The 16,410-nt window shown below is 41.4% G+C and overlaps 1 protein-coding gene across 1 annotated transcript in view; it reads right to left on the bottom strand.

The window, feature by feature from the left end:
• Window positions 1-16,410, bottom strand: part of ECI2 (enoyl-CoA delta isomerase 2) — a 42,102-nt gene that overhangs the window by 5,398 nt on the left and 20,294 nt on the right. The window contains exon 6 of the mRNA XM_054985860.1: window positions 15,941-16,030. Coding sequence (XP_054841835.1) covers window positions 15,941-16,030 — 90 coding nt within the window. The remainder of the gene's footprint in view (window positions 1-15,940; window positions 16,031-16,410) is intronic.

The following is a 16,410-nucleotide window of genomic DNA, read 5'->3' as shown; positions in this document are numbered from 1 at the left end:
ACTCTGCTGCACCAAGAACGAAGAAAAGGAGGAGCCGGAGGGGGGGGGGGAGGAGGAGAGCATCGCAACAGCAGTTGCACAGAGAGAATTGCGTCCGGGACCTAGAAGGGGGAGGAAAGTTTAATCAGAATTTGAAATGTTTATTTTCTGTATGATTAACCACTCCATCATTATTCTATGGAGCTATTTTTGTATTATGACAGTATGAAGGGAAACATTGAAGTGTAGTGTTTAGTGTTTGTAGTTCATTCCCCCCCCTTTTTCTTTTTCCACCCCCCTTTGTCCTTTCCCTTTCCTTGTGATAGTCTGGTGTAGTGTTTTGTAGTTATGAAAAATAAAAAAAATTATAAAAAAAAAAATGAATACCACCATATCTTTTTTTTTAGGGAAAAAAGCACAGCAAAAAGGTGTCATTGGCTTCATCAGGGCCTCTGAGAAGAATTTTATGAGATGGTGCAAAAAAATTTCAGGGCCCCTTTCCTGCTCAATTAGCCATCTTTTTTTAAATTCACAATGGTTTTAGGCATAAAGTCAAAAAAGGTTAAGAAATAGGCTTTGTATTTACTTAAAAATGAGCTTTCCTTGCCTTTTTTTGTGAAAAATTTCTAATGACAGCATCAAAATTAACTGTTCTGGCAATGTTTGATTCAATACTTAACCTGGCCAAATCCATAAGACTTTATTGAGACACTGTAGACCTTAAAAATTCTTAATCAGCTTGAGTTTGCTCAATGATAGCAGAAGCTACTGTTGCTGGAATTGTTAAAAGAATTCATAAGCTGACACAAACATTTGGAGACAGGTCACCAAGCCTGTATTCTGTTAATATGTTCAACAGATCCAGTGGTTTTAACTGCATTTCCAAAATCTGCCTTATGTACTGAAGGTGAATGCTGCATTTCTGTCAAAAAATCCTCATCATTAAGGTTATTAGGATATTGTTTTGATAAAAATAAAGCTTTTTCTTTCAAGTCACTTTCAGACATGGTGAGGTATTTCCGTAAGAAACTGAACTTTTCAGCCAACTGCTTCACAGCATTGAATCTTACAGTTAATCCTGCTATAACACTGTCTACTAAAACATAAACACAGACTTTCTGAAGTAGGCTTCTTCTGGTGAATCATCTGTGTCATTCATTTCCAGCAAGTTAGCTTCAGGTCTGTTATTGTGCAGCCTCGCCCCCTTGTGCTTAACTCCACCACATCCACAAGATAATTTTATTTCTATCTTAAGGGTAGGTGCAACAATTTTGGCTTCATGCCACATGCATTTCCAGTCATTTTGAAGAAAACACAAAATATCTATCTATTGAAAGAATCCCCAAATCCTATAGCAATACATTGCTGTAGCTTTGAAAGTGCTACTTAACTTTTTAAAAAAAATTCTTCTCTAGGCATTAGCTAGTTGGTCACTCCTTTGAAACTGGACCACACCATTTTAGGTACCAGGAAAATGGAGAGCATGAACATGTACAGAGTGCACATTCCTTGTCAATGTTCTCTCCAGGCTGCACATAGGGCAAAAGGAAATTTTGCACACACACACCCAATCCTGTTCATGCAGATGGGGTTTTTTTATTGTTTCAGAAAGACAGAACTCAGTTTTAGGAATTGTCCTTTTCTGCAATAGATACCACCTCTCCATTTAAAAATGGAATAGAAATTGAAAGAGGAGCTTAGGAGTGGCTGAAGCAGCCCCCCCCCCCCACACACATTACCATGAAAAAACTGTTCTTCCATACACAGCAAAAAAAACCCCTCAAAAAACAAAACAGCAGCAATAACCTTGTTGAAAGCTATTTCAGCAAGGAAACATAGGGCCTACCCTTTCCCAGTTTTCCATTTCCAAAATACAATATAATGATAATATAACTGAAAAGTAAAATAAAATAGAGACATTTTCCCTATTAAAAGGAACAGAAACTGGTCCTTAACAGACTAGCATTGATTGCAGAGAAAATGTGATGATGGGTGGTTGGAGCTGCTGGTTGGTGTGAGTGTGAAAGTTTTAGAAAAGTTTTCATTTTAGAAAACTAAATTATTTAAATTATAAATTCTTAATAAACACACAAATATATATGAGCAAAAACCAAGAACAAAGCCCCAAAGAATCATGGAAAGTGTAACATGATACAACAGGAGGGGTGGACAGTCCTGTGCTTCATCTGCCATTGTAACTAAGTCCCTCATGTGAGCTTGTCACTGCTTGCTCCCCTGGCCAAATCCAACGGGCTTTGAGCCCCTCAGCCCCCATGTAGTTCACTAGCCCCTCCCCGGCCAAATCAGGAGGGAGGCTCGAGCCCCTCAGCCCCTCCCCCATGTACACCAACACATCCACTACAACAATGGCCACTGGCCTAAACATTCTGTCTGCCTGGCTGGAGCGTGGAGAGTCACGTGATCTTCTAACTGGCATATGCTGCCCTTAGTGGAATGTAAAAGATAAAACTATGCTATGTAGGCAAATAACATAAGATATAAATTCTAGTCTTCATATGCAAAGTGCAGGAAACTCTTGGGCCACCCTTCGGTCTCTTTGGGCCCCCTCTGGGCCCATGGGCCCCGGTGCGATGCACCTGCTGCCCCCCCCTCATAGGGCCTGGGCTTTATTTATATACATACACCACTCAGTGGGGTATAGCCAAGTTGGTCTGTGGCAGCAGAAAATAAAAGAATCAAAAAGGAAGTCTCGTGGCATTTTGACACTTAGCAGATTTATTGTGGCAAAAGTTTTGGTGGGTTAGAGAGATATCTGAAGGGAATCCTCAGCAGATATCTGTCAGTTCATGAGGACTTGTTTTATCCACTAGATGAAGTGTATTCTAACTTACCAAAGTTTCTGCTGCAATAAATCTGTTAGTCTTTAATGTGCCACAATAATCCTTTTTGTCATGGGTGTGTGTAATTTTGCCAATATATAGAAGCTGCAGTGCAGGTATAGCTACAGTGTTATCCAGTAACTGGGTGACATAAATGAACAGTCTGAGAGCAGAACCACAAGTGACAAAAGGCACAGATTGGACACTTGTTAGCTTCCCTCAAGTTTTGATGGGAAATGTAGGCATCCTGGTCTCGCAGCTTCGCTCTCTGACTGCTGTCCAATGGACTTTTCAACTGTCACTTGTCCAACATTCTGCCAAGCTGCCTACATTTCCCATCAAAACTTGAGGGAAGCAGACAAGTGTCCAATCTGTGCCTTTTGTCACTTGTGGTTCTGCTCTGAGATGCAACTGCTGTGCCATTAAAAATGACAAAGAATGTTACTAGGTTCATATCTTACAGTCAATTCAAGTGTCTTGCATACACTGAAATATGATGTCCAACTAGTTGTTCTTCATGTAAGTTTCTCATGTCAAGTTTCCTGTCTTTTAGAGGAGAGAAAAGAAATGATCTTGGACAACAGGGTTAGAAATTCCTTTTCAGTTCCTGATCGCTGTAGGAAAGGCTGCTCCTTTTAAAATATGGGGCGGGGGGGGGATGTTTTTTCCAGGTATCTCTGCTGGCTCTCAGCAGCTGTGGCACCATGTCATTTGGTGAAGAATGTTACAGGTGGCTTGTTTTACTTGGGTGACTGCAACACTATCTTCTGTACGGATTCTTGTTATAAAATTTAAAGATAACCAAAATCCAAATAGAATGTTTGATAATAGCTATATGTTTCAGGAATTATTGCCATGATGGTCCTTCATTTTTGAGAGAAGTATACTGAGTAACCAAGCTTTTAATTAGGTTTAAGATGCCATTTTGTTGTATAAGCAGATGTGTAAGAGTGAAGCTAAAAGCTGCATACTATTTTGTTCTTCTGCTGAATCAAACAAGTATATGGATGGGTGAGATATGCAACAATGGAAACCACTTAGAGATGCTTAGATAGCTAGCTTTTAAGTTTTAGATAGGCAATTTTAATATTTAGCAACAGAAAGGATTTCTTGTTTTATGCCTGTTGCCTGAGTACTTTACATTTTTGGAGATGCTCCTTAATTAATAAACTTATCTTTTACTAAGCTGAGTCTTGAATTCATGTCTTGTGCATGGGTACACCTTAGAAACAAACCCAAATTTGGAAAGCCTGGCCTTTGGGAAAGGAAGAGCTTTCATTCTCATGAATAAACGGAATGTGTCCTGCCTGTCTGGTTGCTGGAGTAGCTGTGGTCAGTGCCAAGAACTGGAAGGTCCAATAGTGGGTTCCAGCAGTCCCCAATCTGTCCTGTTAGCCACAAATTTGCTAGAGATGGTGAGTGGAAATTAGCACAAATAGAAGAGCTGACTTGTGAAAAATGTACAAATGGTGTCATCAAAAAATAAGTACAGGTAGAATAGCCAGAGTTGCTCAGGGGAAGTAAGGCCCATTCATTCCCATTTTTTTTCATTGCAGAAGTAATAACAGCATGCAGAGGGCAGTTTTGAAAGGCAAAACTGAGCAGGGATGGAAGGATTAAACCTCCTTTCTTATCTCTGTGTTGCATCTAATCAAACTGCATCTGGCTTCAATTTAGTTTTAAGAAACAGATCTCTTAATGTCTTGTCTAGTTGGAGTGATAGGACCCAGAAGCTTAACTAATATAAAAACCTCTTGAAGATCTAGATCTAGTTTCATGAATTGGCTTTGAAAAGATAGGATATTGACCTTTTACACATGGGCAATTTACTCCTCTCTTTTTGAGCGTTCGCTCCTCAAGAATTAGATTCTTTTTGGCCATCTACCTTTCTGCATGTCACTTGTAATTCCATTGTGGGGGCTGTCTTTTTTTGTTGGCATTGACATGAAATAAACAGGATTCTGTGGTGAGGTTTGGACATCATCACTGTTGGCATCTCCAATGCCATCACATCACCACCACTCCTTTTTTATTTTTATGTATGCCCAATAGTGTTATTGCATTATGATGTTATGACAACTAGAGGTAGCCAGCCCTAAGGCATTAGCAATGTTGGGGGGGGAACCCCAAACAGAAAACAACTAAAGCAAAAGAAACCCCAATCTGGCATGTATGCAGTGTTGGCACAGAGTAACCCCAAACACAGAACTTTTAATCCCCAAAGCATAGACAGATAATCTTTGAAAACCTAAAAGATCCATGTAACTACAACACAAAATAACCCTGTCATTATATTATTATGACATTATAACTTCATTATGGTTGGTTTAAAAAAATTCCCCAATAAATGACAGCCATGTTTTGAGTAGACATTTTTGTTTATGATTTTGACCCCCCCCCACCCACACACACACCATGGTCCAAACTGAGAACACTGCCTGGGCTGACCCACAGCTGAGAGTCTGGCACCAGTAGGGCAAACCAACACAATGCAATAACAACAATATTATGACGTTATAACATCATTAAGTTCTGCCCCTCCCCCAGAAGGTACATCTTGGGAAAGGAGGTGAATGAGAGAAGGAAGAGGAGGAAAGGAGGGAGGCGCTAAGAGGAAGATGGTAAGACCAATCATTGAGAAGTGACCTGCAGAGGGAGATGAGGGAAGAATATAGGGTGAAAGAGAAAAAAACACAAAAGGAAAATTCTGCACGATTGAAAAAGTCAACTCAAAACCTCATCAAGAAAAACATCAGGGACTAAATGCAGGCAGAAGATTCAAAGAGAACCCCTGAAAATGCTGTGTTGAAGTATGAAGGGGGAGTTAAGCATGCAGAATTTGGAAGATGTAGGGCATATGATTATGGAGTGATTAAAAATGATGTTGGGAAAACTGAGGGGTAAGGAAGATGGTGGTTATTAATCAGTGCCTTAATTACTTAAATGGGAGATTCTTAAATTACACCTACCTGCAAACCACTCCCTTCTGTTGTGGGAAATAGAGGGTTTTGTCTTTTGTTACAGCCTGAATGATAAAGTTATAATTGTGTGTCTGAAGAAGGGAGCTCTGGCTCTTGAAAGCTTACACTCTGAAAATCTTGTTGGTCTCTTAGGTTCCCACTGGACGAAAATCCTGCTGTTCTACTGCAGACCAATATGGCTACCCACCTAACCATGCACCAATGAAGTGTGGCTATTTCACAGCATTTGGCTTAAGGAAATAAATGGAGACAAGAGGCAGGTTAAAAATCAAAACACTTATTATGTTAGGAAATGTTCCATTGTATCACCCTCTATCTAAACTGTATTTCTATTTTTAAAAAATCCCTAGAACTAATCATGTGAGTATGAATGACATACCTGCTGTCTCAAGGAAAAGAGGCAGCCATCAGTATGAGCTGCTATTTCAGAAGTGCCTATACAGAAAACGAAGAGAGGAAGGAAGAATTGCTTAAAGTGGAGCATTGTTGGACATGGTGATGTGCCAAGCTGGCGCTACTTTGCCAATAAGTTTCCTGCCATTGTATGTGTCCTCTAACACTTGTCTTCTTTGGGGCCCATTGCTGTGTGAGTTTTTATGTGCTTGAGGAGAAACTCATTGGATTAACAGGTCTTGGTTTTTGGTTAAGCATGAAGAAAGCCTCATTTCCCCAACCCTCCTGAAAAAACAGTGTGTCCATGCATGTGCAGTTGCCCAGTGCTCGCCTTGACATGTGCCTTCCCCAAGCATTCCTTGTTGTCCATAAAAATGGAGCCCAGTGTTACATCCTCTCAAACTTGGTGGGTTAATGGTTAGAAGGAGGACTGTGTTCTGCCGAATTTTGGTGCTGTTGCATACAAAAACAGCTGCCTCAGGACAGAAACTCATGAAAATGAAAAAAAAAACTAAATGGATCAGATCCAAGCTAGCACTACCCCAACTGAAACAAACAATAATGGAACTGAATTATTCCAGAACCACCTGGAACTGAAACTGGAAAATTTCTCAGTGCACTTGTAATACCTGTGCAGACAACCCATCCACACACTTTTAGGCTGCCAATCTCCAGGTGGGGCCTGAAGAGCTCCTGTAATTACAACTGATCTCCAAACTACAGAGATCAGATACTCATGAGAAAATGGCTGCTTTGGAGGTTGGACTCAATGGCATCACCATCACACTGAGTTTCTTCCCCTACCTACGTAAATCCTGCCCTCTCCGGGCTTCACTCACAAATCTCCAAGAATTTAACATCCCGGAGCTGGCAATCATAACACATGGCCTCACTGCGCAGGGAGGGAGAGAGGGCACCAGCAGGTTAGCTCTCTCCCCATTTCCAGGCAATCACCAAGTCATCTGCACTGTGCTAACACATAGAAGAAGTGCTTGCATGCGTGTCACTCCCCATGATCAGCAACACTGTGAAAGCTGTGCCACTGATTGATTGATTGATTAGATTTTTAGCCCACCCTCCCTGCAAGCAGGCTCAGGGCAGGTGACAATCATAAATAAATTATAATGGATTACAATGGATAAAAACAATAAAATAACATCTCAGTACAAACATGAATTTCAGTATTCCGGATGGGGCACCCTTCCCCGTTTCCCTGCCCACCATACACCAAGGAAGAAAAGGGTGGATGTGTGGGTTGGTGAAACTCTAATTCCCCAAGCATATCATGGGGGGTGAAGGGTAGATTAACCATAAGGCCCCCCTCCATTGGTAGGAAACTGGCAGGGAGGCTAATTAGATGGATCCCGTGCTAGCCTCAACCATATGCCTGGTGGAACATCTCTGTCTTACAGGCCTGCCAAAAAGATAGAAGATCTTGGCAGGCCCGAGTGTCTTCCAACAGAGAGTTCCACCAGGTTGGGGCCAGGACAGAAAATGCCCTGGCCCTGGTCAAGGCCAGCCGAGCCTCCCTGGGGTCAGGGACCACCAGTAGGTGTTTACCTGCAAACCTAAGAGCTCACTGAGGTACATACAGGGAGAGGCAGTCCCTCAAGTATGCCGGTCTCAGTCCATTTAGGGATTTATAGGTCAGAACCAAAACCTTGCACCTGATCCAGAACTCCACAGGGAGCCAATGCAGCTGCCGCAGAGTTGGAGTCATATGTGCCCTGAATGGAATTCCTGTCAGGACACGAGCAGCAGCATTTTGGACCCGCTGCAGTTTCCAGGTCAGACCCAAGGGAAGCCCTGCGTACAGCGAGTTACAGTAATCTAATCTGGAGGTGACCGTTGCATGGATCACTGTCATTAGGTCATGGGTTAAGAGATGGGGGGCAAGCTGCCTGGCCTGCCGAAGATGGAAAAAGGCTGTTCGGGCAGCTGCCTTGACCCGGGCCTCCGTTGACAAGGAGGAATCCAGTGTCACACCAAGGCTCCTGACCGATGGAACAGGCACAAGTGGTGCCCCCTCAAAGGCCGGGAGCTGGATCCTCACATCTACCCCCCCCATGACCCAAGTACAGGACCTCCATCTTCATGGGGTTCAACATCAGTCTGCTCTGCTTCACCCATCCAGACACGGCCCCCAATGCTCTAATTAGGGCCTTGGGAGCAGAGCCAGGCTGGCCATCCATCAACAGGTACAACTGGATGTCATCCATATATTGATGGCAAGCCAGTCCAAAACTCCGTGCCAGCTGGGCGAGAGGGCGCATGTAGAGATTAAACAACAATGGGGAGAGTAATGCCCCCCTGTGGGATGCCGCAAACCAAGGATTGGCGCGCTGATAACCTATCCTCCAGCACTACTATCTGTCCCTGATTGTGGAGAAAAGAGACAAGCCAGAGAGGAGGCATCCACACAGTCATTTCCTTCATGCATTCATACTATTCAGGTGACTGGGTAACTGTGTAGAGGCACAGGGCAGGGCCAGCAAGCTTGTGCACCTTCTCTCTCCCCATGTGTTGAGTCAAGTCATAGATGGGTTGTCCGCATGGGGCTAAAATGCCATGCTTATACATGCAATGGTGTTTCTACATTTAAATACTATGTATGGTTCTGATTCTCCAAAATTACCAAAAAAAGTGTCAAGAAGGACATGATGTACAAAAGAGCAACTTAAATGACTAAGGGAAGGATAGAGTATCACCTCTTTGAAGAGAAGCTTTAGCACGCGAGCTCTTTTGTTTATGGGAAAATATGCCATCAGAAGATGTGATAGGGGTTCATGAATGGGGACTAGAGAGGAAATGATTCTCTCAGAATTCTTGAAGCCATGCAATGAAATTGACTGGCATTAATTTCAGGATAAATAAAAGAAAGTACTTCTTCACACGAGGCATAATTAACATATAACATTCACAGCCGCAGTATAATGCTTGACATTAACTTTAATGGCTTTTAAAAAGGTTTAGACAAGTGAATGGAGTACAAGCTTTGAAAAAGCCATGAGAATGCTAAAATGGGAATTTCTAGAGCAAGAGGCCACATACTGCTGATTACTGGGCACTGGGTATCTCCATTTTGCCCCATTTCTACCTGTTACACTTACATCCTGCCTTTCCTCCACAGAGCTCAGGACTGGAGCATAGCTCTTACCTCTTCTATTTTATCCTCAAACATTTCTGTGACGTAGGTTAGGCTGAGAGAATATGATTGGCCCAGGATCACCCAGTGAGCTTCATGATTAAGTGAATCTGGGTCTCCTCACTCCTATGGTTGGATCCAGCCAACTTTTCCACTCAATTTCACCCAATTCCTGTCCCTATTTCAGCCCCTTGTCCATATGGCTTTTGTACATACAAGTCCCATGATCCCCAGCACAGCTTTTGTGCATGTGTGTGTGTGTGTGTGTGTGTGTGTGTGGTGGTGATGCTCAAAAGGAAAACCCTCCTTTTTTAGCTAACAGAAAAGCTGTTTGGGTCCAACCCCTTGTCTGATCACCTTAGCGTACTAAATACTTAGCTATTTGTGAGCATTTGGGGGAATAGACCAGCCACCACAGAGTCAGAAAAGTTGGATGCTGATCTAGGGTGCCTTTCATCTGCTCCAAGTCCCATGTTTGCAGGGGATTCACGTTTGAAAGGAAGTCATGGGATGCAGTACACCTCTTTGTCCACAGCATCCCTGATTTTTCTCCCTGTGGAATACTGCGATGTTATTTTTGAAGCTGCTGCCGAGTCACAGCTGGCCCAATTTGTGTCAGTGTTAACAATTTTGTCCCCTTTTTACTTCTCTTCCCTCCTCCTTTTCCTCAGGAGCTGATTGGTCTGTATGGAATTAACCACTCCTACTCTCCTCAGCTTGCTGAACTCCTTGTCCGCCATTTTTATCAGTAAAGTGAGGTAAGGGTCATAAGACTGCTTCTCTGTTGTCTTCAACAGCAGCATTTTAACCCTTACCTGGCTTGGCTTAAAAGAAAAATAAATGACAATGGAAGAAGCAGGAAAAGTATGTTTCCCCCTAGAACTCTGCAACCAATGGGGATGGGACAGCCCAATCAGCAAAAGAGGGGGAAGAGGTTCCAACATTGCAATGTTACTACATATGCTCAAAGTTTTTTTTTTTAAAAAAGAGTGATGGGAATTGCAAAATCCCGAAAGCCCAAAACTGCACCGAGGTTTCAGAGCCCGTCTAAAATGAAAAACAAGATGCCAAAATGAAACTGCCTTGGACAGTGTGAAACGTGGGACTACCATGCCAAAGCCATTGCGATGGGGGCAAATGCTCATAAATGGCGGTTTAAACCGTAAGTGCAAAAGGGGCCTAGGTTGATCCAGCAAGGTATTCTTCTGCTTCTAACAATCCCCTGTTGCTTACAGCACAGATAAAGAAAAACCTTCTACAATAAGTTTGGGCCATGTATTAATTTTCTTCCTCTTGTCAGAACATGTAGATCTAAGGGAGCTCATGAGTATCAGAATCATGAATCCGATCTTTCCAAGCCACAAGCTGAGGGGATTGTTATATGAACCTCAGAAAATTCAATCTGGCAGGCTTGAAAAAGAATAATCAAGATGATGAAAGAGAAACATACTGTTAGGGACAGAGTTCAAATAGTTTGCATTGCCAGGCTGAGACGAGTCTTTCAATTACTTTTCACACATGTAATTAGATGTCTTTAACACAGAATTCCCCAGTCCATGCTGTTACAGCAAAATGTACAAAGCATTAAAAATACCTAAAATCTGCTGGACAAAAATAGAGCAGTGCTTTGTACAATTTACAGGCAAATATTTAAATTACAGGAAAGAGAGATGACTTGAATATAGAATTCTGTCCTTAGAAGTATAGGAAAACTAGTAAGATTTCATAGTTTACATTGTGATAGGAAGAAACTCAGGCCCAGGCTACATGGGATGGTGGTCAACCTATGTTTTACAGCATGGGGCTGTGTTAAACACACACCAATATGCACAGGTGAAGGGGGCAGCATCCCCTTCCACCACTCCGTGTTCCATAATTCTTCTTACCAGGTGCTTTTCTTCTGGACAGGTTTACTTGTGTATTGAAGCTCAGCTGAGCAGGAAGTGACATCAGAAAACAGGATATGGGATGTGCCAGTGTTCCCTTTTACTCTTAAAATAGACCACAACTATTTTGCATGCGATTGTGGTAGCTTCACATTTGAAGGGAATTTGAATGTATCTCCACGTGCTATCACATGTTCTTTGAGCTAGAGGAGTCTTTTCAATCATGAAGGTGGGAGAATGCAGCCAGCTCAGATCCAGCAAAGGCAGACCAGAGGAGATGGTACGAGGGTTGGAGACCTGGTACTTACTTTGTGCCAGTGGCGCATGCACGCTCCAGACCCAACTTCCAGAAGTGACATCACTGTGCCAGCCATGGGAGCGCTCCCATGCTCTACACAGGTCCAATTTGGCCTATTTGGGGCCCAAATTGGCCCCAAACAAAGCACGGGAATGCTCCCATGGCCGGTGCACAGTGCAATTGGCAGATGAGGAGGCAAATCCCCAGGAGTTTGCCTGCCAGCAGCAGGCACCTGGGAATCCTATGGTACATGTGCAATCTAATTTCAGTGGGACTGTCTCCTGGCTAATTATGCATAGTATTGAGGCTTGGATTCTGATTTTTGTGGCTTAGTCTATTCTACAGAAATGTATTGTTTCTCAGTGGCTGTGGATCTCTCCTTGATGGGCCTTAAGTTTTTTATATATGGCTGTGACCAAAGCTCCACCAGGCCTGGAAGATCTGGGCTTTTGGCCTAGCTGGGGCAGGGGCAGGGGGACCTGATGATATCTTTGTGAAAGTAAAATGTAAGGAGTTTGGATTTAGAGAGGGACAGAGAGATGGGCAGACAGCCACTACTGGAGCTGGAGACTCTTGGAGCTGTTGGATCTCTCTTTCTCTGCGGGTTGCAGATCTGCTACCCTGTAGGAGTGTTTCTGCCTCTACCAGTGCTCTACTTGAATATTTGTAAATAAAGCAAGTACTACAAATATGAAGTCTCCAGTGTTTTCTTTTCCAAGGGAACCAATGCCGGTAGCAGGTAAGTGCAGGCCCTTGGAATTTTACACCACAGTAGGATTGAAAAGTTAATAGTGTTTCCCTGGCAGAGTATTCTTATTGTTCCTATACAAATATTCCCTCAGTATATGGACTGTATAAGATGATATCTTAGGGATAGAGGAGGAGCACAGGAAAATGCCACAACCTATATCACATCCTGTGATTTATTTCTGTTTTGCAGGTCCTGTACTATTTCTGATCAAATTCTGTTTGTGTATAACTCACGTCCAACTATATTTTTCCTAACTCGGAATCAGAATCAGAAAAAATCTATTTTTCTCAACTAAAAACCTTTTTTAAGGGCTCATTCATACATTCTTGTTTATCATACAATGACTGTACTATCAAGTGATGCCTTGTTGTTGTGAATGACTCATCACAAATAAAAGTTTGTATCAGTGTTAAAAACAAAATGAGTCATCACAGATATGACACTACAGGTAGAGCTACATAATTTCTAAAGCAATGCTTTTAAGTGGAATCAATTCACACATTCAGCTATAAGTCATTAAAAGTTTTGTATTCCACAGTGGCAAAAATCAAGAGAGGCAAATGTATATGTGAATCAGGCTCATGTGGAGACAAGTTGGTGCAGAACGCTGCAGCTCAATTATTATTGAGAAGTAGGAGAAGCATAAATATTACTTCCATTCTGCAGTCACTCCACTGGCTATCTATCAGTTACTGGGCTCAATTCAAGATATTGGCTTTCACATACAAAGCACAGCCTTGGTCCCTCATATCTATGGGACCACCTCTTTCCCTGTGTTCCACCACGGTAGCTTCACTAATATGAACGGAGCCTTCTGCAGGTGCCCTCTTGCACATGGGCTATATCTAGGGTTACCAGGTCCCCCAGGGCTCAAACCGTGGGATGGAGGGTGGGGTGTGGGGGAGTGCAATGGGAGTACTTACCTTACGTACACAGTGTGAGTATGGTCCCAAGCACTTCCGTGTTACCAAAGGAATGATGTTGTTCCCAGCATGACACAGAAGTGGTCTGGATTGCGTGGGAGAGTACTACGGGGTTCCCGGATCCGTTCCTGTGTCTTCCACCACCATCACCCCTGCTGACCAGGTGAGAGGTGGCAGAGGGTAGAGGCTGGGAGTGGGTGATCCCCCCCCCACTGGAGGAATGGGTTTCCTAGGTCAATCAACAACTGCCTGTACATGTGCATTCTTTTTGGTGGCCCTACCTTATGAAATGGCCTACCCGAAGAGGTCAGGAAAGCTCTCATTCTCCTGGGTTTGTGCAAACTATGTAATACTGAATTGTTCAACAAGGCTTTTTACTCAGATAAGAGGGTTATACTGAAAGAATTAGTCTCGGAGAGACGCAATAATAAAGGGATAGGGGGACTATAAACTTTACTACTATGTACCATCTGTTGCTGTAAGTATGATCTTACTGGTTAGTTTTTGTTTTGTTTAATATGTCAGGTTTAGAATTGCCTACGCTCTGTTTAAACATTTCTTGGATTTCTACTGGTTTTAAATCTTTGCAAATTTGCATTTATATACCCTGATACACTATTTATTAAAATGTCTTTGATATTGGTTATACTGACTCACATTGTGTAATCCTCCTTGAGTCTCGGTGAGAAAGGCAGACTATAGTTGTCTCCAAGTTATGACTGGTTTCAATATAGACAGATTAGAGATCTTTATAATTCAGACTGTGTGAAGGGAGGGATAAGAACGGAGAATTCGGAATTAGAGGAGGTAATTTTGCAAGAGGATAAAAAGGAAATCTCTAAGACTTATAAAGTGTTGTTAAAATGGTTTACAGAAGACGAGACAGTCAAAGTTCAAATGGTGAAGTGGGCAATAAACTTTAACAAAAAAATAACAATGGAGGCATGGGAATACTTGTGGAAAAATACGTTGAAGATTACGACATGCACCAACATTAAAGAGAACGTCTATAAAATGATTTATCGTTGGTATTTGACACCAAAGAAAATTGCGTTAGGGAATCCGAACATGTCTAATAAATGCTGGAAGTGCAAAAAGCATGAAGGATCTTTGCATCACATGTGGTGGACTTGTGAGGTAGCTAAGCAGTACTGGGGGGAAATAATAGAAGTAATAAGTGAGATTTTACAATTTCAAGTTAATAAAAACCCAGAACTGCTGCTACTGAACTTGGGAATGGAAGATATTCCAGCACAATATAGGACATTGTTATTTTATATGACAACAGCGGCTAGACTTTTATATGCGCAAAAATGGAAAGTACAAGAAGTGCCAACTATTGAGGATTGGATTTATAAATTGCTGTACATGGCGGAAATGGACAAAATGACAAGGAAACTGAGAGATCTCGATCCAGGACAGTTTAACACGGATTGGGAGAAGCTGAAACATTATCTGGGGAAAAAATGGGAGGTTGGAGGAGAACTGTGGCAGTTTGAAAATTACTGAAATACAATAAAAGAAGAGAGAAGTGACTTTACTGGGGGGAGGGAATTTAAACAAGGAGTTCTAAGCAATTATTTTATTTGATTACCACATATAGTAGTAAATAATAGAGGTGTTATTATAAGAATTATAAGGATATAAGTTAACTAAATATATTTCTGGCTGATAACTGTATAATAGATAAATTATATTTTTAAAAAAAGGGAAAGAAGTATATAGTAACATATAGATTATAAGTTAAATTGATTGACATATATTGAATGTATACAGCGGTATAGAAGCATTTAGAAGTATGTGGAGTATGGGTCAAATTGGTTGACCCATATTGACGTGATTAAGTAAGAGAATAGTAAATGGATAAAATGTTATATTATTAAAGAATATATGCTAGAAATGTAATAGTTAGTTTTATAAGGTAAAAGGGGAAGGGAATAAAGGTAGTACTGTGTTATAACATAATATATAAGCTTAGAAGAGAATGAAAGTAGGTTTAATAGTATAAAGTAAGTTTGAAATGAGTAAGAAAAAAGATAGACAAGGGGTTGGAAAACTGTTGGAAGTCAACAAAAGGGGGGGAAAGGGAGGGGGTTAGAATTGAAATTATTTAAAGGGAAATGATTGTATGGAATATTTACATAATTTCTAATCCAATAAAAAAAAAATTTTTAAAAAAAGAGAGAGAAAGGCAGACTATAAAAATATAAATAAATAAATTCATGCTGTAACTACATTTTAGTGCAATCTTAAGTAGAGTTACACCAGATTTCAATGGGCCTAGACTGGAGTAACTCTGCTTAGGATTGCACTGTTACTTAAGGGACTGCATTATGAAAAGAGCCTACTATATATGTGCTTTTTAATGGATACAATGCATATTCCTGATAAACTATGGCTTGCATTAAAATGATTGGGATGGGGGGAGTGGAATATAATTCCAAGTCAAGATGGTAATATGTAGTTATATTTATACCCCTGTTTTCTCCCAGTGGAGCTTACATTCTACTCTATTTTATCCTCACAACAACCCTGTAAAATAGGTTAGGCTCAAGGAGTGACTCTCCCAAGATTTCTCAGCAGGCTTCATGGCAGGGCAGGGATTTGAATTTGGGTCTCCCAGACCCTAGCTCAATATTCTAACCACTGGCTGTCTTCCTATGACAAAAAAGGCACATAATTTGGGAAGAGTTTGAGGCCAATGGAGATTATGCTTTTTGTAACCTTTGTTTTAATCTACTTACCTTAGCTGCTCCCATTATCTTAGGGAAAGTATAAGATGAGCAACCTTCTGGACTCAGTCCCAGCTGGCTAAAAGGAGTGTGAAATGTTGCCTGCAATGAAATTTACATATATGTGGAATTGAAAGAAGAGATATTATTAGATTAAAAAAATAGACTGCAATCCTATGTACACTTACTACATGCAAATAAGTACTATTGAACTCATGGCTTTATTTCTAATAAATTAGCATAAGATTGGATTCTGATCCAGTGAACACTTGCAAACATTCTCCCCTCTAGTTCTGCTATATACTCAAGAATGATGCCAAAGGACAGGTAGCTGGTTTCAAGAGATAATGGGAATGCTAAATAATAGTATTTCTATTTGCCCCTCAAAAACCCTACCTGATCTGCATTGGCCCAAATTACATATGACAGGGCGTAGCTTAATGGAAGAATACAAAAAGATCCTGACTTCTATAGAGCTTTTC

This window comes from Eublepharis macularius, chromosome 7, assembly GCF_028583425.1.
Source record: "Eublepharis macularius isolate TG4126 chromosome 7, MPM_Emac_v1.0, whole genome shotgun sequence".
Classification (NCBI taxonomy): domain Eukaryota; kingdom Metazoa; phylum Chordata; class Lepidosauria; order Squamata; family Eublepharidae; genus Eublepharis; species Eublepharis macularius.
This window is presented reverse-complemented; position numbering and strand designations above follow the sequence as displayed.